At 37.5% G+C, this 25,967-nt stretch overlaps 2 protein-coding genes across 10 annotated transcripts in view; both read right to left on the bottom strand.

Moving 5' to 3' along the window:
* Nucleotides 1–981: 981 nt before the first annotated feature.
* LOC108677738 lies at nt 982–10,448 on the bottom strand. The gene is made up of 10 exons (XM_018166008.2): nt 9,773–10,448; nt 9,311–9,491; nt 8,928–9,073; nt 8,282–8,514; nt 6,077–7,271; nt 4,714–4,884; nt 3,948–4,130; nt 3,380–3,529; nt 2,593–3,081; nt 982–2,315 (listed from the first exon to the last, which is right to left on the bottom strand). Exons 1-10 carry the CDS (start codon nt 10,383–10,385, stop codon nt 2,191–2,193), a joined length of 3,486 nt encoding a protein of 1,161 aa, XP_018021497.1. The 5' UTR covers nt 10,386–10,448; the 3' UTR covers nt 982–2,190.
* Nucleotides 10,449–17,383: 6,935 nt separating this feature from the next.
* The window catches only part of LOC108677751 (transforming acidic coiled-coil-containing protein 2), a 51,391-nt gene continuing 42,807 nt past the window's right edge, over nt 17,384–25,967 (bottom strand). For 8 of the 9 annotated variants that reach the window (XM_018166022.2, XM_047884826.1, XM_047884823.1 and 5 more), the window contains 5 exons: nt 24,871–24,990; nt 23,097–23,120; nt 21,506–21,843; nt 21,074–21,223; nt 17,384–20,347 (listed from right to left, as the gene is read on the bottom strand). In XM_018166022.2, coding sequence (XP_018021511.1) covers nt 20,158–20,347; nt 21,074–21,223; nt 21,506–21,843; nt 23,097–23,120; nt 24,871–24,990 — 822 coding nt within the window. In that variant the 3' untranslated portion in view covers nt 17,384–20,157. The remainder of the gene's footprint in view (nt 20,348–21,073; nt 21,224–21,505; nt 21,844–23,096; nt 23,121–24,870; nt 24,991–25,967) is intronic. The other variant, XM_047884822.1, reaches the window with a different exon arrangement.

Genomic DNA, 25,967 nt, shown 5'->3' with positions numbered 1-25,967 from the left:
AACAGGCCCTACCGCAACAGGCTACTCCTAACGTAACCTAACCTAACCTGCGAGGCTGCGCCTCTGTTGCGGTAGTGCCTGTTGCGCTCCGGCGCTGTGGAGCAGTGGCTGTGTTGTGCAAAGCGGATTTACTGTTAGCCGGAGTTACCCACAGCTCATTGATCTGAGGCTATGTGTAGATATTACATGCTGATGGTTGGCGTTAGGCCCAGGGCCTGTTTACGAGTCAATTTTGTGACCCACGGCTGCGCTCCTGTCGTCCGTACATGTCACGTCAAGAAAACTTAACTTTGGCCGAGACTCGGAGCAGGAAGTAGTGTGCGCTCTGCGGAGAAGTGAGAAGATATTTAACAAAATTTAATGCCAGATTTTGCAATATTCTTGTTAATTTTATTGATTTTCAAAGGAACTATGCGGAAGCCGGATGTGGTTGAATGGGGAAATTAGAAGATTTTTACACTGTCGTGGCCTTTTGATCTTAAATGCTGATGAAAGTTAGGGAAGAGGAAGCTGAGATGAGATACCTATAGACACTAGTACGTCATTTCACCCAGCTTAACGATTGCCAGTGTGGCACATGGCTAGGAAGACAGAACTATATTTGGATCGAAACTTCAACTTTAACGAGTATGTAAAGGTCATGAAAGTGCGTGACCAGTTAGCCTCATGTACTAATACTTCAAAAATCAGGCGAGACTTATGCCGCCATCCTTCCTTGAATTCAATAGCATAAATATAGTCCTTGTGAGCGTGAAATTAGCAGGCAGATTTACTAATTGAAAAAGCTTGAGTATGCGTCTTTCTCATTTACGGATGCCAACAGATCAAAAACAAATTCACACCTGACTTATGTTGGAAAATTTGATGTAGTGAATTACTTTTCGAAAAAAATTCTAACTTTTGACGAGTTTTGAAGTCTAATTAACGCGAATGATTTACTTTACTTAAGTACTTCACTGTGGGTTTCATCAAACGACTTGATTTAATAAAGATTTATTCAAGTTTCGAGGCTAATTTCCAAACGTATTTTATACGAAGGCTACAATGAATACCGGTGAAAAAGTACGGTAATTCAATAAGGTAAAAATACAGCACATCGTAGAATAGCATGCGCTGGACCAAGTAAACTGACCAACGCATAAATTATCTAATTCGTAAACAAACGCTGCTGTTGAAAACGAAATAGATTTTCTTCTATGACTGATATATGCCACTGACTTTCGAGTCACAAACAAGGCGATCTACGAAAATAAGAGATATTACAGCATGCATATTAAAAAATATCTTAAGGTTAACTCCTACAAAGTTATTTTCATCAGAGTCTGCATTGTCATGAATTTCGAGAAGGTTTGGCAGTTTTAATAAAATTTTTTTTCCGCAAGCGAAAAATTCATCGGTCAAAAACGCAACCTAATGACACTAGTGTAGACCAGCAGCAGTAGCACAGCAGCGTCACGCATGGAAGTAATCCGGTATTTTCCGGGGTCTGGTAACAAGTGGTAAAGACCACAATCGCGTCTAAAATATCTCGTTTTCTTTGTGCGTCACTACAAAACGTCTGTGCGTCACTAAACGCTGCGTCTGTGCACCACTAAACGCTGCGTCTGTGCATCACTAACCTCTGCATCTGTGCATCACTAAACTCTGCGTCTGGGCATCACTAAACTCTGCATCTGTGCATCACTAAACTCTGCGTCTGTGCATCACAAAACTCTGCGTCTGGGCATCACTAAACGTTACGTTTTATTACGAAAAGTCATTACATAATCACGAAAAGTCATTGCATAATCAGGCCTTGAGTTCATTGCATTATTAATGCTTTATGGTTGCATACCGTAGAGCGTTAGAGCCTGCGTTATAATAGTTTACGTCTGTGCCACGTTAAATGATTAATGCTTGTACATTATTGGTTGTCAAAGTAGACGCATCATTCAATGTTATTCGAACTGCATTAATTGAAGAACAGTCCAAACCAATAAACGTTTGGTGGCTAGCACTGTTGGTAACACAGAACGTTCGTCAGTTTTTCTACATATTATCTTCGTTTATTGCATAGACAATATCTACTAGGCAAGAAAAAAATGTATCTACTTTGTACCGTGCGGCAGTGCTGTGCTAAACTTCTAGGTACAATTCATATAAACTGTAATGAACTTTTTTCATGTGATGTAGTCACTAATGAAATCGACTTCATGTAATTTTTGCGAGCAGCTCTGCTGCGATGAGGGGACAGTGTCTCGTGATGTGCTGCCTCTGCTGCAGATTCTGCAGAGCTGCAGTCACAGACTCCTTGAAAGGCAGATTCTTGAAGCACTCTGAGGAGACGGGGCATTTATTAATCAGTGATTTGAGACGTAATAATAGAGTAGAAATTTTGGTTAAGTATCAAAATTAAGATAAAATTTCAAGAAATAAAATTACCATTTTGTCTTACATTTATCAGAGAAATCTACAGTAGGCAAAGAATCGAAATAATTTAGTCTCAAATGTTACAAGGGAACAAGAGACAAAAAATTAAATATTAGATACGTTAAGAACTAAACAAGCATTTAAAATTAGGTCTTGATTTTGATTTATTTTGTTCATTCTCACCGGCGACCCCAAATGCCAAGACATCATCAGGATCATCGAGAAAAATAGCCAAGCGATCCAAAGATTTTTCAATTTCCTGCCAAAATTCAGCGTAGTTCTTGGCAAGTCGTTGTCCGGCGACACCGTCGCTTCCCTTCAAAGTTACCGAGCTATTCATGCTCTCCATGTCCTTGGAATTTGCATTTCTCGCATTTATTTCTTGGTCTACTTCTCCTAAGCTGCACTTTCCGTTGCAGTGATCACTCAAAGTTATGCCAAGGTCTACATTTTCCATACTTTCATTTACAGGTTCGTTGGGCAACCCGCTATTTCCTTGGTCATTATATTGAGAGGCGTTTGATATTTCCTCAATACTTCTTGAGTATTCACCAGAGGAATTACTTTCCTCAGAGTTATTAAATTGATTGGCATATGACAGCAGAGCACAAAGTGCACTAGCGGCCAGGAGGCGAACGTGTCTCACTTTGTCGTCAAGTCGCTCCAGCACACCTGCGGAGATAACAGTTTCATTTTACCGACCCACAGAAGTTAAAGTAAATTCACAATACAATTCACCTACTGAATTGAAATTGAATAGGTGACTTTTAATATTGTTATAGATTTCAATTGACAACAATTGGAATAAATAACAATATTTCTTAGATTTTACGAACATAAATTCAACAAAGCAATGCTGGGGCCAAAATGCGTGTAAATTATACACATTTTCAGAACTACAAAAACATCAATCGTGTTCGCGGCAAGGTGCCTGAAAAGTTCTATGAGCTCTCCTTAAAAAATATATTACTTTTAGCGAGTGCAGTGAGAGCGCAGTGTTGGTGCAGTGCACCGTTGTAGTGCAGAGCAATGCATTGCACCAGTCGCAAGGCATGAACTCGGGTGTCCAGTAAATCATCGTACAGCATCCCGGGTACTGCCTCCAGGACCGGCCGCAACGCTGATGAGAATTCCAGCATTAAATAGAGTGAACATAATCGACTATAAATAACGAGTATAAAAATATTCAAAGCACAAAATTGCATCGGTGGAAATAAAATGCAAGTCAATGCTTGTATCAATGAAAATTACTATGAATTAGGATCAATTACGATAATGGTCGAATTATTGAACCAATGATTGTTCATCCTTTCATTCCGCGGAGGATCCTTCTGTAAAATTAATCCCAATCAGGTCGTCGATAAAGTTGAAACAGAATCTAATTAATTATGATCTGCCATCAATACAGTGGCTACCTCGTACAACGAATAATTACAGAACAATAATGATTGTTTTTTTTTCTATAGAAACTGGGGATAAATCTAAATAACTATGAAACATCATTAATACATTGGCTACCTCGTACAACGAATAATTACCGAGCATTAAAGACTCGTGTACAGGATCTGGTTTAGAAGCTGACGGATGTTCTGGATGACTTCTACCCTCGGCGGCGGCGGTGGCGGCGGCGAGGGCGTTGCTGAGGGTCTCGAGGGCGCCGCTCCTCAGCAGCTGCGCTTCTCGAGAGCGCCGCCCGCTCGTCAGCAGCTCGCACATCCAGTCTGTGGGCGCGCAAAAAATTAGTCAAAGCCTTTAGTATACTGTAAAATCTGAAAATATGTAAAAGAAAAAAATTCAATGATTCTTATTTACTTTAACGTTCAAGAGACTCAATTCAACGTTCAAGAAATTTAGATTCAATGACTCTAATTTGCAGTAAACAAACAGTCAAATAAAAAAAAAAGATTCCATGACTCCAATTTACAGTCAAATCGAAAACTAAGCACAAGTAAAATACTATCAATGCTTCTAATTCCCAGTCAAATCGTAGAAAACGGGCAAAAAAGTTTTATGCAGGGACGGCTTTTACACATGTCATAAAAGTTATGAATTCCAAAAATTGTTCCTTATCCTCAAACTTCTTTCTGAAAATGTAAATGTAGACCGAGTGAGCTATGAGGAGAATACCGTACTAACGTTGCTTTTTTAGACGTCGCGTGGGTGATACATTTTAAAATGTTCATTTCGATCTAAAGTGAAATGTTGCTTTCCGTTTGATTTTGCTTTGATGCAGAAAAAATAATCAATAAAAATCTTATTTTTAACATTTTTTTATTCTTAGCAAAATAAATTTGGAACTCTAACCACGAAGCATTTGTGCAATGAAAGCAAGACGATGTTGGCCGCCGGGGAGGCTGAGGCTGCCATCCAAGACGCCCAAGAGCCGTACGAGGACCAGGCTGTCCGCTTTTGCTCTGAACGCCTGACAGTAAACACGACACACGCGCGTCTGGTGAGCCATCATCGTCCTGCCACCTGCACGTGAGGGTAGAAATTAAAAAAATTGGCGTATAGAAGCAATGGTTGCATAGTATGTAGTTACAGTAGAGTTTGAAATGGCAGAAAGATAAACATTGAGTCACCCAAAAACCGTTGTTGAACTAGTATAAGGTTGACCCACGAGAAGCTCATTTTTGCGTCTGTAGTTCGTTGTTCGTCTGTGACGTCTGTGATTTTGCGTCTGTGACGTCACTGATCTCAGTGACGTCACGGGCATTAACCATTTAGTGAAATGCGATCAAACCAGTCAACCAATCCGTTATGGGAATGACGGGATTGTTTACGTTTCTCGATTTCAGTGACGTAACAAGAAAGCTGAACTGAAAGACGGAAATCCTCATGGGTTAACCTTATATTGTTCAACCATGCCTGAAACCCTTGTAAGAACAAAATTATCATTCGTTCACATGTTATTCTTCCGAGGTACGACATAAGGCGTGGTAATTAAACTTAAGATGAGGGAACCGCGAAGACAGATTAAAATTAATTGATGAGGACTTTCAATATGTTATTAAAAAGTGAATAGAGAGCCGCTTGCAATCATAATGACACAAGATATTAAGGCAAGAAATCACCATCATCGTCCTGCCACGTGGCAAAATCTAAGGCTACGAAAAATAATTTTTTTTTATAAATGTTATTTATAAAAGTTTTATATATTTACATATTATATATTATATTATAATATATAACGGTGGAAGTCTGGTAGTAGCTATTTCAAACTATCGCCAGTCTTGAAAATATCCGGTCAAATGACACGATTTTATATCTTCTGTGAACAAGGCACGAAAAGTTCAAGAATCGGCGACAGGCCAACTCAGGCCTACACTTCAGCGCCGACATCACTATATGTTATGTTATGTTATGACGCTGTGAGATGAAAGGCTGCAGGTGGGAATTAAAAAATAAATAAATGCGAAGTGGTAGACGGAAAGCTACGAGAGCGAATGTGATGCAGGAAATTTAGGCAGAAATAAATGACCTAAGACTAATTAGCTGCAATATATAGTATCAGTATATAATATAGTATCAGATCAAAATATTTAAACCAGAAGAACGAACTTTGGACATCACTGTTTCTTTTGCATAAAACTGAGACTAGGCGGAAATTACAGTTACATAATAATTTTAGAGATAACCTTCTCTATTTCTAAAGCAGTAGACTTACCGGAAAGCTGGAAGAAGGCGCTGGCCAAGAGGAAACACGGATCTTCCGGAGTCCAAATTTCACAAGTTTCCAAAAATTCATCCAGGAGAGCACTGGCGTGACGTTCGATAAATAATTCGACTGATGATAAATTACTGGAGTCCGTTGAAGATGATGCTGATCGATTAATATCCATAGGCTGATTTACACCATTGGAATTTGTAACGGAAGAAACGAAATTCGCGTCACGGTGAGATCTTTCAGTGGGAAGAACCACTTCAGAGGAGGCAGGTTTCTTTCCAGTTTCAGTAGATAAACTTGGTGGGTCGTGACTCATGGTATCTTTTACGCAAGCCTCCGCAAGTAAATGAAGAATCTCGCGAGCTTTTGCTACGTTGACGTGACACAAGTTCGACCCAACGACGCAAAGCAAGATTTTCAAAAAATTTAAACACGGCAAAGAAGCATCTGTTTGACCGTCAATTTCTGTACCGTATTTATCAGAAATTTCTTCAACTAGACTTTTATTCCCAACAATGCGATCACCAAGACTAGAATTAGATAATTCATCGCGAGAGCTTTCGTTTTCAGTAGAAGTATTATTTGGAGAATGTGAAGATCCTTTCATTTCAATATCTCGCAAAACGTTCCCAGCAGCACTCCTTTCTACAGTATTTTTGGTAGCAGGGGTTCCATCAAGGCAAGCTTCTTCTAACCCAGATTCGATATCAGTTAATGTAGTCTCTCCATTCATCTCAATAATTTCGCTTTGCGATTCTCTTTCGGTTCCACTTTCGGAATTTTCGTCAAGTGTAGTACACTTCATCGCATCCAGCTCAATTTTACCATGATCTATAGATTCAATTTTCTGCACTTCAATCAAACACTGCGATTTTTCTGAAAGACGATACTTTTTAATGCACGATTCTTGGCAATGAACACATTCTTTATGAAGCAACAGTTGTACGAGGGCAAGAATATCGTCCTGTACAACGACATCAGAACACAGCAACGACGGAGAGTTCGTTATAGCCGATGCAATGTCAGGGACATGGGACGACAGCTCAGAAGACAGGCATCCTATGCAGAGAAGCTGAAGAATTTTTCCGGATCTGTTGTTTGGGATCTCACTGCTTGACCGCAGTATATCAATAGCAACTGGCATCGATGCGTCGGGCAACAGAAAGTAGCCAAGATTTTCGGCACAAACACACGCCTGCTCATTGAGTGAAAAATGTTAAATAAACGTCCATAATAAAATAAACAATCTAAATGAGAGCACCAATCTTCGCACATGCTATTTTCCGGAGAGAGATAGTACAACACCCAGGACGCTACCGAGTACCGGTATGATATGAATAATGAAGTTGAATTTGCTGATCATTTACAAGTGATCACCTATCTATACATTTACTAAAACTTTTATTAGAGCCAGAAGCTCTAATTACTCGAGCTTCTGGTGCTCCAGTAATTAGAGCACCGGAAGGATCAAGGCGTTAAGTGAATAATTAATTCGACTCGTACTTCTGTGTCAGTACATCATCATGGAACAAGTTCATTGTACTTATTATGGTACCGAATAAACTACTGAGGTTGGACACAAAGGGTGGCCCGGAAAACGCGTCATTTATCATACTTAATAAAAAATCTAAAATGATGAACAGTGAGGTGAAAGAGTACTAGGAGATGATAGAACGATAGCACTAGTGTGTTATCATTCTCACACCTCGACTACTGCAGTAAAGCTCATTATTCATGAAATATCATTCGACTATTCTACATGGTAAATGAGAAGTAGGTGAATATATTCATACTATTTTAAATAACACAGTAAATCTTAAATGATGTGCACACACCAAATTTAATTTTACTTCAATTGTGACATTTAGTAAGAGTTATGTGGAGTACCTGTCAATATTTGAATATGCTCAAGTAAAAAACAGAACTGGAAGAACATTGACTGTTATTAATCAAAACATATTTGTAAATGACAAAACTTTAAAAATATAACTCAGTACTCCCTGCAGTGAGTGACAGAGAGCGCATTTTCTCGTCGACGAAAACATGAAGTCACGGATGGACAGACAGACGAACGGACGGACAGACGGACATGGCGAGCACAATAGTGCATTTTCTTCATAAATGAGAAAATGCGCTAAAAACAGCTACTGGATTTACCTTTCATGATATTTGTAAGGAACACATCCACATTAGGCAGGCACTGACCTCTGCAACAACCTGGACCTCGGAGTCTTTCAGAGCACGGCTCAGCAACGTAATTATAGACTGGGCGTATTGCTGGAGCTTAAGTTCGCCCATTAAGACCAAGGCTGATAAGAGCTTCATCGTGGCCACTCTGCTGCAGCTTTGCCAGTCTTGCAGGTCGCCGGCTATACCAGGTAAGAGTTTGTGGAGGACATTTTGAGCTAGTATACGGCAACCCAAGTTCAGGCGGTCCCCTGGAACAGATGTTTTGTGTTTAACATTTGGAGTAAGCTTCTACCATGCCAAACATAACTGAGGCACACGGCAATGGTGAGTGATTTAGTTTAATACTAATAAAATTAATGCATGTCGCTCCATTCTATAGTAATTTACTTGTGTTTGTGATAGTAATAAATAGTTATGCTTAGAGAAAAATGAAAATATAATGAAGAATTCCTTTAAATTTGAGCTTAATTACATGTGTGGTGCTTACATGAAATAGTTTCTATCAAGTGAAATAAATTATTGAAAAAATGAGATGCAGACTACATAAACCAAACAACCAGAAAAAATATTTTCAATTAAAGAAATAAATTGGAATAATTAGACAGCGGCTAATCAGAAAAATACCTCACACATATTATAGATAATATATGAATAAACGGACCACAATTGGGAGGGTATCTGGCAGGTGGCACGTCATATTGTAGCTCTTGCTGCAAGGCTTCCTCATTCTCCTTGATGTATTGCTCGCCCACGGCACTGAATTGCTGTACAGCAGCTTCTCGAGTGCCTGGATCTGAGTCTCTTAGCCTGAACATTAAAAACAAATAAAATTTATCAAAAATGACACATTATTAAGGGGGGTATGGGGATATTTAAATTTGGTGATATTCAGTTCTTTCTTCTGCAATACAAGTACCTATGTGATCTATGTAAAATTAATTCGATACATTGTAAACAGAACTAGCACCTCCAAATTTCATAAGTGAACAAAGTTCGAAGAATTTGTTTCAAATTTCCTAAGTTTGAAGAATCTGAATATCTCACCATAGCAATAAGCAAGGAAGAATATAGTGCCAGAATGAGTATCTATCAAGCATTTCCATGGAAATTTTTGCTGTTATCTTGATAATGGCAATACGGATGTGTGGGATGTCGTCAGAGTGCTGCGCCATACACTGCATGACCTCGGTGATATTATTGCTGCTGCTCCATGTTCCAATGTACCCTGTATGAAAATAATACATAAGGTTACCTGAAGATATTTAGGATTTGTAGTGAAGAATGTAAAAAGCATGTTAGCCTGATATAGGTATGCCATGAACTTGTTAATAAGTTTCACTTTGCTTTTAATAAAATTTTGACAAATGTCACACATCATGAATAGAATATACAACCTAAAATTTTATGCAAAAACAACTGAGTAGGTAAATTTAAACATGATTTCATGGACAAAGCAACATGCTAGTCCATGTGCTGGCTAAATATTCAAATACCGTAGGTACTCACCAAGTGCCACCAGTGCAGCTTCCCGAACTCTATAGCGTTGATGAAATGAAACTTTCTTCAAACCTTTGATCAAGTCAGGATTGCATTCAGCTCTAGCTTTGAGAGTATTAAAAAAGGCAGTTATGCACTCACAGGTAACTTTCAGATTGTCTGGAGATTTTTCAGTGAGCATTTGTAGAAAGATAGAGGACAAATCATCTTTATATGGCAATATGGACATGCCAAATTTATTTATGATTAACTTGATGACAACTAAAAGCTCTTTACGGACATCTTCACTTTCTTCACAATTCTGACAAATTCTTGAATGAATGGCTGTTGTGATATAAATTAAATGACTTTCTGTGACAGCATTCTTTTCCAGATATTTAACAAAAATTTCAGTAACCTTCAGCCTATTCATTTCTGATTCATCAGCAAGAGTTCCAGTCAATATTTTTATATCCAAGAGGAGCCGGTTTTCATATGAAAATTCTGAAGTATCATAAAGTGGATAGTGATCAGAAAGTGCATCGTGGTACTCGGTTAATCCATCCAAGCGGAGAATCTTGTGGTGGTTTGTGATTTTGTGGATACAACTGTCAAAATATTTATTGAGCTCTTCTACCTCCATTTTATCTTCATATACAGAATTTTCTATACAAGATACTTTGAAAATGAATTGTCAACAATATCTGTAAAAAGGTATAAATTGGTATAATTGATGAATTAAGACTTAGGATAAATCATCATAATAAGCATAATTACCACATTAATTATCATCGAGTCAGAGACGTAAAAAAAAACTGATGGCATCAAATGAGTTCTAGGTACAGAATAGGACAATGTTCATGCATCATTACAATCATTCAAAGAAAAATTGTGCTTGGTGTCATGAATAAATGCATCAAAAGTATAGGTACCTATATTGTCTCACAGCCAGCCTATGTGTAAAACACACAATAACATAAATTAGTTGGTATCTATAACAAGCTCTCTTACTTGCTGTTTTGCTACAAAAATGCCACTAATTCTGCTGGATTAATAAAATAAAGATTGAATCAGAATTAAACTCTGCGAGCACAATTACAGTTGTGAAATCTGCATACAGTTCAAAGTGGGAAGAAAAGAGTGTCATTCAGAATTGCATCAGCTGAATGCTTTCACTTGCCTTCTCTCATTGCAATCAATACCTAGTTATATACGTAATTCATATTGAAATTAATTAGAACTATGTGATTGAATACTCAAAATGAGCTGTGAAAGCAAGTAAATTAAGGTCAAGCAAATAAGAAAAATAAACTTTTGATATGAACTGAAATTTTGCTGAAAAGCATTGATTCCAGTACCATACAAACTGATATTATATTTAGAAATCCTGCTATAATTCGAGATGTTTGGCTCAGATTGGCAATAGTATTCTATTGTCCTAGTATTGCATTGCATTTCCAATATAACAAATACATTGTGACCATGTTTGTCCTGAGTATTGATTTATTTTTAATTTTTAAAGCAGTCATTTTTCACTTTTACTACTTACTCTGAAAAATACATAGTATTTTGTGATAATTTAAATTGTTTATTATATTTGTCTACGACATTGTAAATTCAAAATGCAAAAATCACTTCTTCTTCAAAAGCATCAGATAATGATCAAATATATTGCAGAAATTAAACTCGCTGAAAATTATAGAGCAGCTGCTCACAAGTCAGCATTTGATTAGGAGGCAACGTCATTAGGAGCTCATCCAGCCACGTATGGTATGCAGCAGCAATGGATACAAAACAGTAAAACAATTTATGTACATACATTTCTAGCCTTCATCATTAAGGCTATGAAAAAAGAGATCTTGTTTTTACCAAATTGAGATGTTCATTTCCAGGGTGCAGACTTTGGCAAATGAGTTAACAAGGCTATGATATGTATATAATTGATATTGATCAAAAAGTCCAGTTGGAAACAGATTTGAGAGTTCAAGTCAATACAAGGATCTGAAATTTTCTAAGCATATTGAAATGCAAGCTAATAAATCTAACAAACTTCTTGGACTGATCAGACATTCTTAAAAGTTCTTAGATGCATAAGCAATGAAGCTGCTGTTTGTTGCTGTTGTGTGCCCAAACCTAGAGTTTGGAAATGCTGTGTGGTCACTGAAACATGAAAAGGTAAAAAATTTAGTAGGGAGTGTTCAAAGACGTGCAACAAGGATAATTCCAGGCTTGAAGGGCAAGTCCCATGAAGAAAGATTAATGTGGGGACCTAATTGAAGTCACAAGCATACTCATGGTTTATTCAAGGTTGCAGAAGGATTACTAGAATTTGAAACAAGAACAAACATCAGGGACCATGGCAATAAACTAAAAAACTTTGTAGCAACTCATCTACACAAAAACATTTCTTCTTGCTTCGAATCACCAACATGTGGAACCGCCTCCCCGATTGCATTGTTGATGCTCCAAGTATACCTTGTTCAAGAACAGGCTAGACAAGGCTATGAAGAAATATATGTTCAGACTTGAAATGCCTAGCACAATATCAAACCCAATGTAAGTTGAGTAGCTATTTCAAACTATAGTCAGTTTGGAAAAAAAACGGTCAAAGGACCTGTTCTTGATCTCCTGTGGACAAGTCATGAAAAGTACAAGAATCAGCAACAAGTCACATCAGGCCTATTCTTCAGTGCCAACATCACTATGCTGTGCTATAAGGCCAAAACAATGCCAGCAACTTTCAGGATACATAACCACATTGCCAGCAGAATTCATCCTGGAAGTCAGCCTAGATTGGAATTTTCCCATTAATAAATGGGAAATCTTATGGCCAATTGTACAGTTTGATTAATAAATACATGGGAGACATTTCAATGATTTCATTAAGCAGGAGTCTCCTGGCTCTGATAATGGCAGGAGAGCTCTGATCCCGGCTTGAAAGGTAGATAGGTATATTCCACATCAGTGGGCAGCTGGCAGCTCAGCCTAATTTTCCAGACTGGCATTCTGTAACCCTTTCTAAATTTCTTATGCAGATATACAAAAATTGTTATACTTCTGCAGATGATTTTTGGAAACTACAATAAAATAATCATTTTTACTGACAATTCTTTTTATATTCTGCCCAGTGCCCATTATGATTATTTACGGGTGCTGGTTGGTGTGGGTAGCCCTATTTAAAATATCAGACAGAAGTTTTCTAAAATTTTGTGTAGAAGTGATTGTTTAATAGTGATTTTAAAAAAAATTGCAGATATAAATGCACAATTTTTCTTATTTTTAGCTAAAGAAATTAGGAAAATTTTACTGAAAGAGGTGAAATTATCTAGATCCATCATCCATGGGTGTTTTTGCCCAATTCCTGGCTAGCTTCTGCCCAATTTTTCACTTTAAGAGGAAAACTCAGTACTCATGACCATGAAATTTGACATGATATTAAAAGGTTTTTTCATGTAACAAGTTAAATTATAATAAAAAATTGAAGATTTAGCATTTATTAGGCCATGGGCCTGTCAAAAATTCTTAATATAACAGAACAATTCATAGTGGCAAATAAGAACATGTTTTGTTGCCCTCAAGTTCTTTCTTGGATAGTAGACTAGCAAGTATCAGATAGTTGGATACCAGCATTATCATACATAAGAAAATAAAAGAAATTAAATAACACGTTCCCCGCGTATTGGGCCATATGTGTACCAACAGTGATATTCCACTGCTGCGTATTGGGACACCAGTGTACCAAGCGCAGTATTTTATGCCGTGTTGATAAAAGACATATAGCTTGAAATTTCGCACGTAAACTTTTTCTTTTATAATATTTGTGTTCACTCAATAAGTGGAGTATTAAGTAAAACAAATCAATGAACCAAAATTTTATTCGTAAATCTTAGAATCTACTTGAACAAATGATAAGTAACTGTAATAATTCTAACTAATAATTCCCTTCTATTCCCTTGTATTCCCTTCTGTTCCCTTCTATTCTCTTCTATTCCCTTCTGTTCCCTTTGGTTCCCTTCTGTTCCCTTCTATTCCCTTCTGTTCCCTTCTATTCCCTTCTATTCCCTTCTATTCCCTTCTGTTCCCTTCTGTTCCCTTCTGTTCCCTTCTATTCCCTTCTATTCCCTCCTATTCTCTTCTATTCCCTTCTGTTCCCTTCTATTCCCTTCTGTTCCCTTCTATTCCCTTCTGTTCCCTTCTATTCCCTTCTGTTCCCTTCTATTCGCTTCTGTTCCCTTCTGTTCCCTTCTATTCCCTTCTATTCCGTTCTATTCCCTTCTATTCTATTATGGTACATATAAGGCTTAATAAATACTTGGTACACCGGTGCTACAATACGCAAGAACAACATGTGGATATTATTTGCTTGCGTAATGCACCACATGTGTCCCAATATTTTTATTGCAGCTATGCAAAGCTTTGATGCCGCGGAGCAGCACACACCTCCTATTGTCACAGCCAATGGCGCCTAACTGAAGCAGCAACCACTGAAAGCCTTCCGCGATAAGGGAATACTGGGGAAATCTGGATACGCGGGGAACGTGTTAAAATGTTAAGTAGCAGATGAAATAAAGAATGAATTGATTCTAAAAAATCTCTGGTTTGGGACTATGTAGAACATTCACAGCTTGCTGTGGTCTCCCGCACTAGGTACCGTCGTGCCAACTGTACCGTACCACTACCAGCCACTGTGCAGAGAGTGGATGAATATTGCAAGATCTTTGGCCACGCTTCAGTAGCAAAATTTACGCCTTCAGAAGATCTTGCCGACACATTTAGATTAAAATTCTTGCATTTAATATATTTGTCAGTATTCGGCCAACTATTTAGAAAAAAGTAAGGTTTCTGGTATGTTGGATAGATCAGGATGCAGTGAAGCTTGTCCGGAAATCAGTTGCGATGAATTCCCGCCAAAATATCCTACGCAAATGTAAACAACAAGTTTACGATTGTGTAGTTGCAGTCACATTAGAGCGGTCAGACTCAGACTGCATTATCACATGTTAATTTGACAGTTGCTACATAATCAGACTGTTTTTAGGGTAAAATTAGTTATTTGGGACATAGTGGCAAAGCAGCAGTTTTTTTAGACTCTTCGCCAAGTTCATTTTTGAGTCCTATAAGTAGACCAGGAAAGTATCTTGGATACCAGCATTTTCATACATAAGAAATTAATTAAAATATTGAGATAACAAAATTAGAAATGAACTGATTCTAAAAAATCTTTGCTTTGCCACTATGATTTGGGATAACACGTGCATGCAACCTTGTATGTAAGTTCGTGGCTTGTAAATAGTTTTTCATTACTCAGTGTAAATGGCTTTTCATTAAAAATTACCTGGCAGGCGACGCTTTGGGCTTAAAAACCCATATATTGGCATAATTGGCTATGCTGCTTCCCCCCTCTGCACCCTGGACTACCAGGAACTCACTGCTCCAATTATGCTTTGGTTAATCACTTGGCTTCCAAACCAATTCTCACCAGCAAATGGTGCACTATTGCATGGGCCATCATGCCATCATGCCACGGAGCTGTGATCAAACATGCACCTCTAGAGACTAGAGTCTAGACTGATAAGACTGTGCTCCAATCTTGCTTTTTATTATCTTGGTACTCTGAAGTCTGAATTCTGAACTGAAACCACTGTTCCACTCTGCAGTCTCTGCCTCTGCTTAGTGGCTTTTGTATCTGTCAGTTTTTGCAGCTTGATCATCTTGGCTGAACAACAGAACAAGACATAATATGCTTGGTGACCACTAAATGGCACTAATTACTGCATTATTATAGGCTAGCATCTCCTAATTCTTCTTTTAAGTTTCTAGGTCTGAGCTTGACTGTCTGAACTGGAACATATCATTAAGACATTAACATAAACAAATTCTAGAGAAAAGCCAATCATAAGTACTCATTAAGTAGTGACTCATAACTGGAGTAAAATCAAAACATGAAAATATGAGGGCATAAAAATGAAAATGGAGCTAATTAATAACAGGTTGATGTGTTTGAAAAAAAAGGAATCCTTTACGACATAATCTTGCGCTGTAGTCATAGCAACCTGTTTATGATTTCAGCTTTTCAAATCATAACAAGAAAACCGGTTGCTATGACTACAGCGTCAGATTTTGTTTCTTCTTCGTGATATCTATAGTAATTTAGAGAAAATTCTATATATTTTTGGAACTAAAGTGATCATTGATCAATAAATATGTTTTTGTTTGTGTCCTACCACGATTTTTTATGGTATGTTGTGTTGTTATAGGTTCAATTCGAACTAATTCAGCGTAAATACACAATATTTGTAGGCAATACAAAACATTGACATAATTTAAAAATAAAAACAAAATGAATGGTTAATGACAAGTTTTGCTCAATTCTTCCGCGAAATTTATTCACTGTTGTATCATAACATGACAAGGTAATATCGGCGTTGAGGAAAAGGCCGGTTTGGCCTGTCGCCAATTCTAAATAATGTTCGTGAATTGTCTTATTGTTTCATTCGAGCTCGCAGGCGAGTTCGCACGCGAGTTCGCTGAAGTGTCGAATCGGTCAAAAAATCTATGTTCCTGCAAAGCTTCGTTTAGTCTCTTCTTCAACGCATTTAAACCTGGGAGCGCCAACAATGCAAGCAGAGTTTGTTGTACATGTCGGTGATGGGAAGCGAGAAGTATTGTTTCTTGGGAGCACTGTGGCTTTTCTAGTTTATAGATGTGGCCCGTGGTGCTGGTTTTCGTTTCATATTCTAATAAACCTTCTAAAATCTTCTAGAATAAACCTAAACATTCGCCGCGTATGCGTCGATAAAAAAAAATATGGAAGCTTCATAATCCCTAATCTTTCTTCATGAGGCTTGCCCTCTAAGCCTTGAATGTTACACGTCTATGAACGTTTTCAACTCAATTTTTGCACTTTTCACATTTCCGTAACCACACGGCGTAATCAAACTTTAAGTACGGTCATACACGAGCGTCATTGCGTGAATTCATCAAATTGATGATTAACGATTAAATCATCATCGTATGTTGATAAAATTATGCTATCTCGCCTACGGATGACCCCAAAATAGGAGACTAAAAAGAATCAATATTGCTCTCATACAATGTTCGTTGCACGCGCACCACATCGCTTCACTTCCATTTCGTCCAACCCAGTTTCTACTTTTGGAAAATGAAAGTTTTGAATTCGCCTACATTCTAGGCAGCTTTAGTCATTTAACAGCATTATCGACAAGGCTCCAAGATCTGTCTACCACACAAAGCTTGCAATTTTATCCCGGATAAAAATTAGAATTATGAAACTACGACACAAGACCTTGAGAATTTCTCGCGTCCACAATAAACGAGCATTTCAAGTTCTTTTCTGTCAGATTCCTCTTCAGCTAAAACGTGTAGTTCAATCTAATGACAAACGAACATTTTTTATAAGTACGTAAATATTTAGCAGGAACGTCGAAATTATTCTCCTTAGTACTAAATAAAGAGAGGAGCTTGACCTCAACGCTTGACTTGATCATTATGCGTGGATAAAATTTCTTGATCAAGGTGCGTGGATAAAATGCTTCTTCAAGTTTATTGCGTTCTAGGACTTCATTAGGATTCGAACATAGCATGAACGATCATCGGAACATGGAAATAATCAACAAAAGCGATGTACCAGCATTACTTTATTGGGAAATGTAGTCAATGTAGGTATGTAGAGTACAACGATCCAGGTCAAGTCTGATAGAAGGAAAAAAAGCTTCACAACCTCACGAGAAATACTGGCATATTAATTTTTATTTAACTCAACATTTACCGAGTTTGTCATATCAGTGCATGAAATGTTATGATGAATACAGGAAAGGAAATTGAAAAGAAGAAATGGAGTTAGAAGAAGAGCATTTTAAAATGACTTTATAACATACAAGTTAGATAAACACAAATGAATGTGTTGATCATCAGGCAGGAAAATAATTAACTCTTCGTATTCTGGAAGATATCTTTCTTCCTCAAACGTCAAAGAAAATAAAAAATAAGGAGTCAGAAGGTATGAAGAATAGTCAAAATATTTTTTACCGAATAATTGATTTCAAGAAGTTGGTTTGATTAGACGTTGAAGTCAGACATGAAGTAAATATAGTGACAAGTTCATCACAATCTTCGTACGCAGAGGACAAGATACGTAAGAAGAAAGATCTCACAAGCGCGTCCAACAATATCGTGATGGGATTTGTTGGTATGAATATCATACCATAGAATAATTGTCACCAATATCATGTCAATATCATGGTAAGTTTACATGATAAATGACGCATTTTTACAATATCATGGTATTTCATGCATGATGACTGGCGTCAATATTGATTATACAAGATCAATGGTGCATCTTACAATAGATTTTTACAGAATAAAGGTATGGAACATACGGCTGAAGACCACGAATTCTCCTCACAGGCACTTCGGACAGTTTTACAAGTTTTGTAAAATACAGATGAATAACATGGACATTCTAGGAAAAAATCAATGATAGAAATGAATAATTTCATAAAAATTTATGAAGAAAATCTTAAGGACGGCGGATACTTGAATGAGCAAGGAATGTGTGCGGTTTATAAAAATAATTAGATTTGATCCATCAAGTAAAATCAGTGTAGTCAATAGTTCAGGAATAATTTGCAATTATGCCATTTCGTTTCCACTGAACGCGTCCCGTTAGATAGAGCAGAGCATGCGCTGGAGCTACAAGTGGTTTATTTAGTCTGCCTTGTCGCGATTTCTGTAGCCCTTAATAATCTTTTACGTGTCACATATTAATGTTTTTTCAACGTTTTGTCATTGCATTACACCAGGATCAATGCGCGTTATGAAGACGGCGGGAACTGTCCATTCCGGAATAGAAGCATAAAAAAAAGCTGCAGCGAGAGTGAGAAGTTAACGGTATTTACACTTACGTCTACGTCGATATTAGATGCATAATATAACAACATCAAAAGCATTAATATACATAATTTGCACGTAGATACATCACTATCACAACACTATAGAAAAATAAATGAACATGCATACATGATATACAATGACGTATCTATTATATTCTAGAAAATTTCACGATTCCAGGCCGATTTATGCGACTTGCATAACAGCGTGACGATTATCTACACGTTTATAGAAGAAATAACTCGAGGACAGCGTCTGGTATACGTAAAAAACCTCATTCATGGAATGAAATTAGATCAAAATTAATCGCAAGTCCGCAATTGCCGTTCATACATAAAAACCGAGAAGGAAGAAATCCGAGATCACCAACCAGATTTTGACGTTTCATTTTCACTGTTCAGTGGCGAGAATTTTTACGAACTTTCAATAAATGTAGCTTAAAATTTAGGATGTATCCACATAACCAGACTGCTTTATATCTTCAGGTATATGGGAACAAAATATCAGGTCAGTTAAAGTTCAAGTGTACAGAAAAAAAACATAAAACCTCCAACTCAACCTGTCATTATAATGTGATACAATGCAATAGTGTCTCTTCATTGCCGTTGCGCCAATCATACAATATGAACAAATTTTCATTATATATCAGCTTTCCTCCATGATGCGTACTAAGAGCTAATGGAAAGCAATGCAGATCACGAATAAAATGTTTTGTCAGATAACTTCCTGCAGTTAACATTAAGCAAAGTTTTAGTCATTCTTTCGTTTCGCAGAGGATTTCTTAACGCTTGTTGCGTCTCAAAAGAGGAATTTTGATATATATCACGTTCTCAAGCTAGCAATCAAGTGCAAGAGATAAGAATGTTGCGCTCATTGAGTTCAGCACAGCAGCACTTGTACAGCTTGTCGGTTAAACGATGTCCAATACGGAATCCGTTTACAGAAATTACGTTCCAGAAAATAATCTTCTTATCTCAGATTGGTTTTCAAGTTTGCGGAATTATCAGAGTAGATGCACTTAGAATCACCTTGTTATTTCAGCGGGAAAAAGTGTACTAACTTGTAAAAAATGACTAATTCGAGAACTTTGCGATATCAAATATGAAGCATCCGACGATGGGTTTCGTCTTTATTTATGGAAATATTGTCAAATTTAAAATGATACAGTTCAGCATATTTTCATTTCAATGCTATGCAATCTTCAACGTATTCATTTTAACGCATCTCTCTCCCATAAACCTGCTACTATACGATCACATTAATGGAAATCTAGCTCACATTCTCCGTTTGTTTAGGGCTTTGTATAAATAATGTCATGTAATTTTCATATGACTGATGGGCTTTTTCGACGAATGCAGGGTGACTTTGGCGCAAATAAGCGGGTACTCAATTCTTTTGAAAGGTAATTTCTTAGCGTCCATATGGGTGCTACGGTCTTATGTAGGGTAACTTTTGCGCTTCCAGACGGGTATCTTCGAGGCCGCTGCAGCAGCGGCTTCCTGTTCTCATTTAGACGGGCCCATTTTAGCTATGAGCTCGTCAAGTAAACTCGTGAGCTCTTGGTTGTCGCGGGACTTGCGGTCGAGCTGCTCTTGCAAGGAGATGATCTTCATCTCGGCCTTCTTCAGCAACGCGCCCATCTTGGTCAGCTCTTGGTCGGTGTTCTTCTTCAGTTTGTCGTACTCGTCACTCGCTCTGTAAAATGCAACAAATTACCGCCTAGAATTACGTAATTGATCATTTTTCTGAGGAAGGGCAAAATTTAAGCCCTTTCCAGAAGTGTAAGCGATATTTACTAAGGAGGATAGAAGATTTGACTGATTAGAGCAATTAGAAATGAAAGAAAATGTAACTGCAAATACGTCAATTGTCATAGCCAGGAAATCCGGAAATACGTTTATTCTGATGGAAAACATGGGCGTGTAGATATCAGCGGCATGGACCCATCTGGGCATAATTAATGTTTCAATGATATTAAAAGCCAATGGCCTTTAATTTGTGAGTTCGCAAGTACGTCAGTCAATCACTGACGCCTATTCATGCTAAACCCACTAATCACGGACGAGAAATCAGCCGCTAGGTGTACTTGGGCCGCTACGTGTACCTGGGTCGTTACATGTACCTAGGTCGCTAGGTGTACTTGGCTTGCTACGTGATCTTGGCCGCAACGTGTACTTAGACCGCTATGTGAAGTAGTGTCTCGCTACGAGAACTTAGGCCGCTACATGTACTTAGATCGCTACGTGTCCTTGGGTCTCTACTTGCCTTGAGTCGCGTAGTGTACATAGAGCGCTACCTGAACTTACCCTTTGGTCTCGGTTACATTTACCGTCGTCAATGCTATTTGTACCTAGTGGCTTGGGACCGAGAAGTCCCGACAGTTACGAGAGGGTTAAGCGACTTCAGATAGTAACAACTCACTGCTGCATCTTCTCCTCTGCGTGCTGCTGGAAGGAGATAAGGTTTGTTTCCTGCCTCTTGAGTTTGGCTTCGTAGTCCGACACGGCGCCCTTCAAGCTCTCCTCATTCCGCCTCAACGTCTCCACAACTTGCTTCGTCCGCTCGTATTTTCTTTAAGAAGAAAGCCAATAATTGAATATTATATGAGGTGTTTCATGCTATATTATCTTGTTCTGATTGGAACCAGAAAATTCTAGCTCAGAAAATCAAAGAGTAAGAAAGCGCGTAGTAAGAAATGGCCTCGTCGAGAACAAGCAAACTTAAGATAAACATAGTACATACTCAGATACGACAAAAATACAACATTTTGATCGTCGTCGAAAGTACAGCTCCTGTTCATAATGAATCTTATTAAAACACAACACTATTACCACGTGGACATTTCCCTCCTACCTGTGGACGTCGGAGAATGCAGCCTCGACGTTAGTGAGATCCTCAAGAGCTTGTTGCTTCTGAGCCTCGAGATCTTTGATTTTCTGCTCAGTATCTTTATCCATGGTGCTCTTGCCTTTAACTACAGCTGCCAGCATTTCCTTGTATTGTTCGAGCATCTTGAGGAGAGCTTCCCTGGATTGTGTAACCTCGACGACAGCAGCTCGCAGCTCGGCAAGTTCCTTTTGTTCCTCCTTCATCTTGACGTGCAAATGCTGTTCCTTCTCGCTCGTACAGAGGCTCATACGCTGCAGGCGGTCCTCGAACTGAGCTTCTTGGCGCTTGAGCAACGCGTCAACCTGATGCCAACGAGTAAAATATTAAATTAAGAGGAAAATATGTGGGAATTATTATGTTTAGTGCAGCGGAGTGTGATCGAAATAATTTCGAGGATTCAGCAAAAACGTCCTAAAAATAGTGGTGCAAGTAGTTTTAATTATGAAATTAGTATAAAGCTAGTGTCGAGTTATCAGTAAAACGTATATTCTAAACGGAAGTGCAAGTATTAGTTCTGAACACCCGTCCGGAGTCGCAAGAGAAATGCACGGAATTAACGATATTTCAAGTGGTTAATGCTTCAAAAATTGAGTAACTTAACAATAGAAATTAATAACGGCTGTAAGTAAGAATAACATAATATTTCAAACATATGCTTTTATTACACGCTCTTTTCTAAGAATGCAAATGGATGATCGACAAATTTGCCTCCAGATGCAATGGAAAATACGGTTGAAAATGTTAACTTTATTGAATTATTTTTTGTGCATTAACTCAGAATGTCAATTGTTGAATGAAAGTTTTACATCAAGTTAGCGTTACAGAGACGATTAGGTTGAAAATACAGCTCACGAACGGCTCATGTAGATAATATTTATACGATAGAAAAATAAGGCTTTATTGAAAATTATGGTCATTTAAAAACGATACAGCTCGAGACAAAAAAAAAATTAAAATGAGAAATATTCAGGCTACACAAATGGAAAAAAGAGAGCACGCATTTTTACGCAGAACTGAAATAACTAAAACTTGGCACGAAGCGACAGCAATGCAACTTCAAAATTCAAAATCTGCGAAACGAGTTGTTTCAGGTAGCACGTAACTTTCACGCATAACAATATGCCAATGATGTAAATAGCCAAGGAATGCAGGAAGCTTTCGTATAAAAGAAATTTAATGGGCTCAACAAATCCTGACCAAGCAGAAGCAATGTATATTTTCCCTGAGAAATTTTATAATCTCGACAGACCATAAACGGAACCAAGTCACATAATTTAAGACAATAAATGATTTTGTCAAGAATTTTTGATTCAATTAAATTATAATTGCAAGAAAAAATTTAAAATAATTTCAATACTGGCAAACTGACCAAATTCTGAACAAATTAAAGAATTCCAAAAAGTTATACGCAACTAAATCATAATTTAAAGAGCTTTGACGTAATTCGATACAAATTTTCAGAAGCCTGACGCAATTAAAATAAAAATATCAATAATGCACCAAGCAAAGGCAGATGTAACCAAGGACTTATAAGGAGCGGGCAGCGTGAACTCACCCGCTTGTTCAAGTTAGGGTCGGCCTAGAGGCGGCACGGCAGGGGGAGGCAAAGGCAAGACTTTAGTGCTCAGAATTACCCTAGAATTGCGCGGCGGTAAACTTAGGGTAAAAGTGCGCGGTGCAGGGGGCCGTGATTGAGAATAAAAAAAATATACTTCGAACTGTACGATAAATTTTCGAGCTTGAACAAATGTGGTTTACTCAAAAGGATAAGAGATTGGAGGTTAGCAAAGCTAAAGAAGGAAAAGCTTAATAATGAAAATGAAAATTTGAACATCTATTGTAAGCTAATACTTGATGCCTGTTGAGGCATGGTTGCGAATAGTTTTCACTGAAAATCTACCAGCTTTTTTCAATTGCCAAGCTTGTTTTACTCAATTCAATTTAAAATAACTTCACTACGTGGGACAGGTGAGCCGCGATAGGCAGAAGCGCGGTAATATATAGGAGTGAACAAATTTATAAAGATTTTGAGAACTGAAAAAAGATCAAAACCAGGAAATGCTCGCCATGCTAGAAAATTTGTCGTAACAATAGAAAGCCTAGACCACCAGCAATAATTATAATTGAGAATTATGAATCTTGATTTAATTCTGCATATATAAGTGAAATCTTGAATATTTGCCAGCAAGATTATGACGCTAACTTGAACTGAAATTTAATGAACAAAAGTAGTGAATAGCACATGAAATAAAAATATCAAGGAATACGTTAAGTAAAATAAAAAGTTTAATTGATGCTCAAAACGACACAGTATAAATGGGGCTGACATATTGAGCAGACTTCATCGTGAGCATTGAGCAATGCAAGTATGCTAATTGACTTGAACTAGAGCAATGCACGCATGCAATGACTTGAACTAATTTATATGAAGGCCCAGAAAGAACAATTAGGAGCAAATGATGTCTTGGATAATATTGAAGGAATTATTTAAAACTTGCGAATGTTGCAATAATGTGAGGCTACGCAAGATTTAGCAATGGTAGTTACTAAAATATCTAAAGTAGTACGGGTAGTTACTACTTCAGGTATTACTTAAGTAGCTTACGTATTATACCTGAAGCTGGAGATAAAAAAGATAATAAATAAGCAGCTTACGCATTATCTGAAGTTTGAGATTAAGAACATACAAGTACAAAGGTTCTATGAAAAAACTCAACTTTTCGATTGAAACTCAAATTAAATAATTTAATTAAAATTAATTAAATTAAAGAGGAAAAAAAGATTGAAGCTTGAGAAGAACGTGGCACTATTAAAAAAAAACTACGAAAAAATTTATCTGATGAGAGTGATACAAAAAAGTTAAGTTAATGATCAAATTAAACCAAGATTTACTGTTAACGTAAAGGTAAGTGAAACGGACTTCAATCATAATCAAATTGTCCAGCTCCTCATTGAGGATTTCAGAAACTGTAAATATGGAATATGACACGAGCGTATTGTGGTTATAACCCACCAGACATATGAAGTCGACATAACGTTGATTTTATGTTGTTTCAACGAAATTCAAGCCTAATCAACGTTGTTTCAACGTCATTTGTCTGAAGGGCTACTGCCTAGCTTCAGGCATTTGACGCAGAAATAACGTCGATAAAACGTCACTTCTCAATACGTTCTTTCAACGTCATTTGTCTGAAGGGCTGCTGCCTCACTTCAGACATTTGACGTAGAAATAACGTTGATAACACATCACTTCTGAACGCGTAATCAACGTAGTTTCAACGTCATTTGCCTGCAAGATATAGAGTCACGCGGGCGGGTAGCCCCCTGACCTGTGCCTGGGTGAGGTAGCCCTCTGGGTGCTGGGGGGCAGCTTCCTGGGGGCGGGGGGTGGGGCTGCTCGTACCCTCGGGGGCAGACCGCTCCTCTCGGGGGGGCGCAGGCACCGAGCTCTGTTAGTAAAATATTGTCAGCTCTGAATTGTGATTTATAACGTATAGGCTTTAGTTCAGACTTTCGGTGCGCTTCCAACTCTAAATACTTTTAAATTTTTCCTGTTATTACGTCTTATTATTATAAATTTACCAATTACTTTCAAAATAATTATAATAGTCAAAGTTTTCAACTGCCATTTGCTAATATCAATGTTTTCAGTGATGATAACATTATTACTCATTAACTATTTTATTACTCTCTAATGCATGGCCTATTTTAGCTTTGGGCCAATTTTTAACTACAGTTCATTTAACCTTCAGTCTTGCTTTTATCCTCATCTTTCCTTTCCGTTAGCCTTAAACTTTAACTATCCTTCTATAAACATCTAACATAGATTAAACCACAAATTAAATTTGAGCGTTTACATTATATCATAACCTTCATTTTTTCTAAACAAGTAAAAAGGCTACATTCAACACCAACACTTTCGTTATGCAGCTATTTCATTAATTATATATTTCAACTATTACAGTAGTTCTTTGCCACACAACGTAATTCTTTAATACCAAGAGCGGTGAAGAACATACAGTGGGGGGAAATAAATATTCGCACACTTGAAAAATCGTATTTTAATGTATGTAAGTACACAAACTCAACAGGAAAAGTGATTTAAATTATGTATAGAGACGCATAGTATTCAAAAATACTATCAAAAGAAATTAAATCTCAATGCAACAAAAAACAATGTACATACATTAAAATACGATTTTTCAAGTGTACGAATATTTATTTCCCCCCACTGTAGTTATATCGTACATTAAAAATCTACAATTTTGCTTACATCAACATTCGATGCTCCAAGCCAGAAAGAAGTCATCGTAACACCATTCAATTGATAAATTATCAATTGATCAGTATAATCACTATATTAATTATTCATAAGCATCAGTGATTCACAATGGACACCTAATTTTTCATTGGGCACGTATTCTTG

Source organism: Hyalella azteca, unplaced genomic scaffold, assembly GCF_000764305.2.
Source record: "Hyalella azteca isolate HAZT.00-mixed unplaced genomic scaffold, Hazt_2.0.2 contig16248, whole genome shotgun sequence".
Taxonomy (NCBI): Eukaryota; Metazoa; Arthropoda; class Malacostraca; order Amphipoda; family Hyalellidae; genus Hyalella; species Hyalella azteca.
Note: the sequence above shows the minus strand (reverse complement) of the source record. Positions and strands in the feature narration are given on the sequence as shown.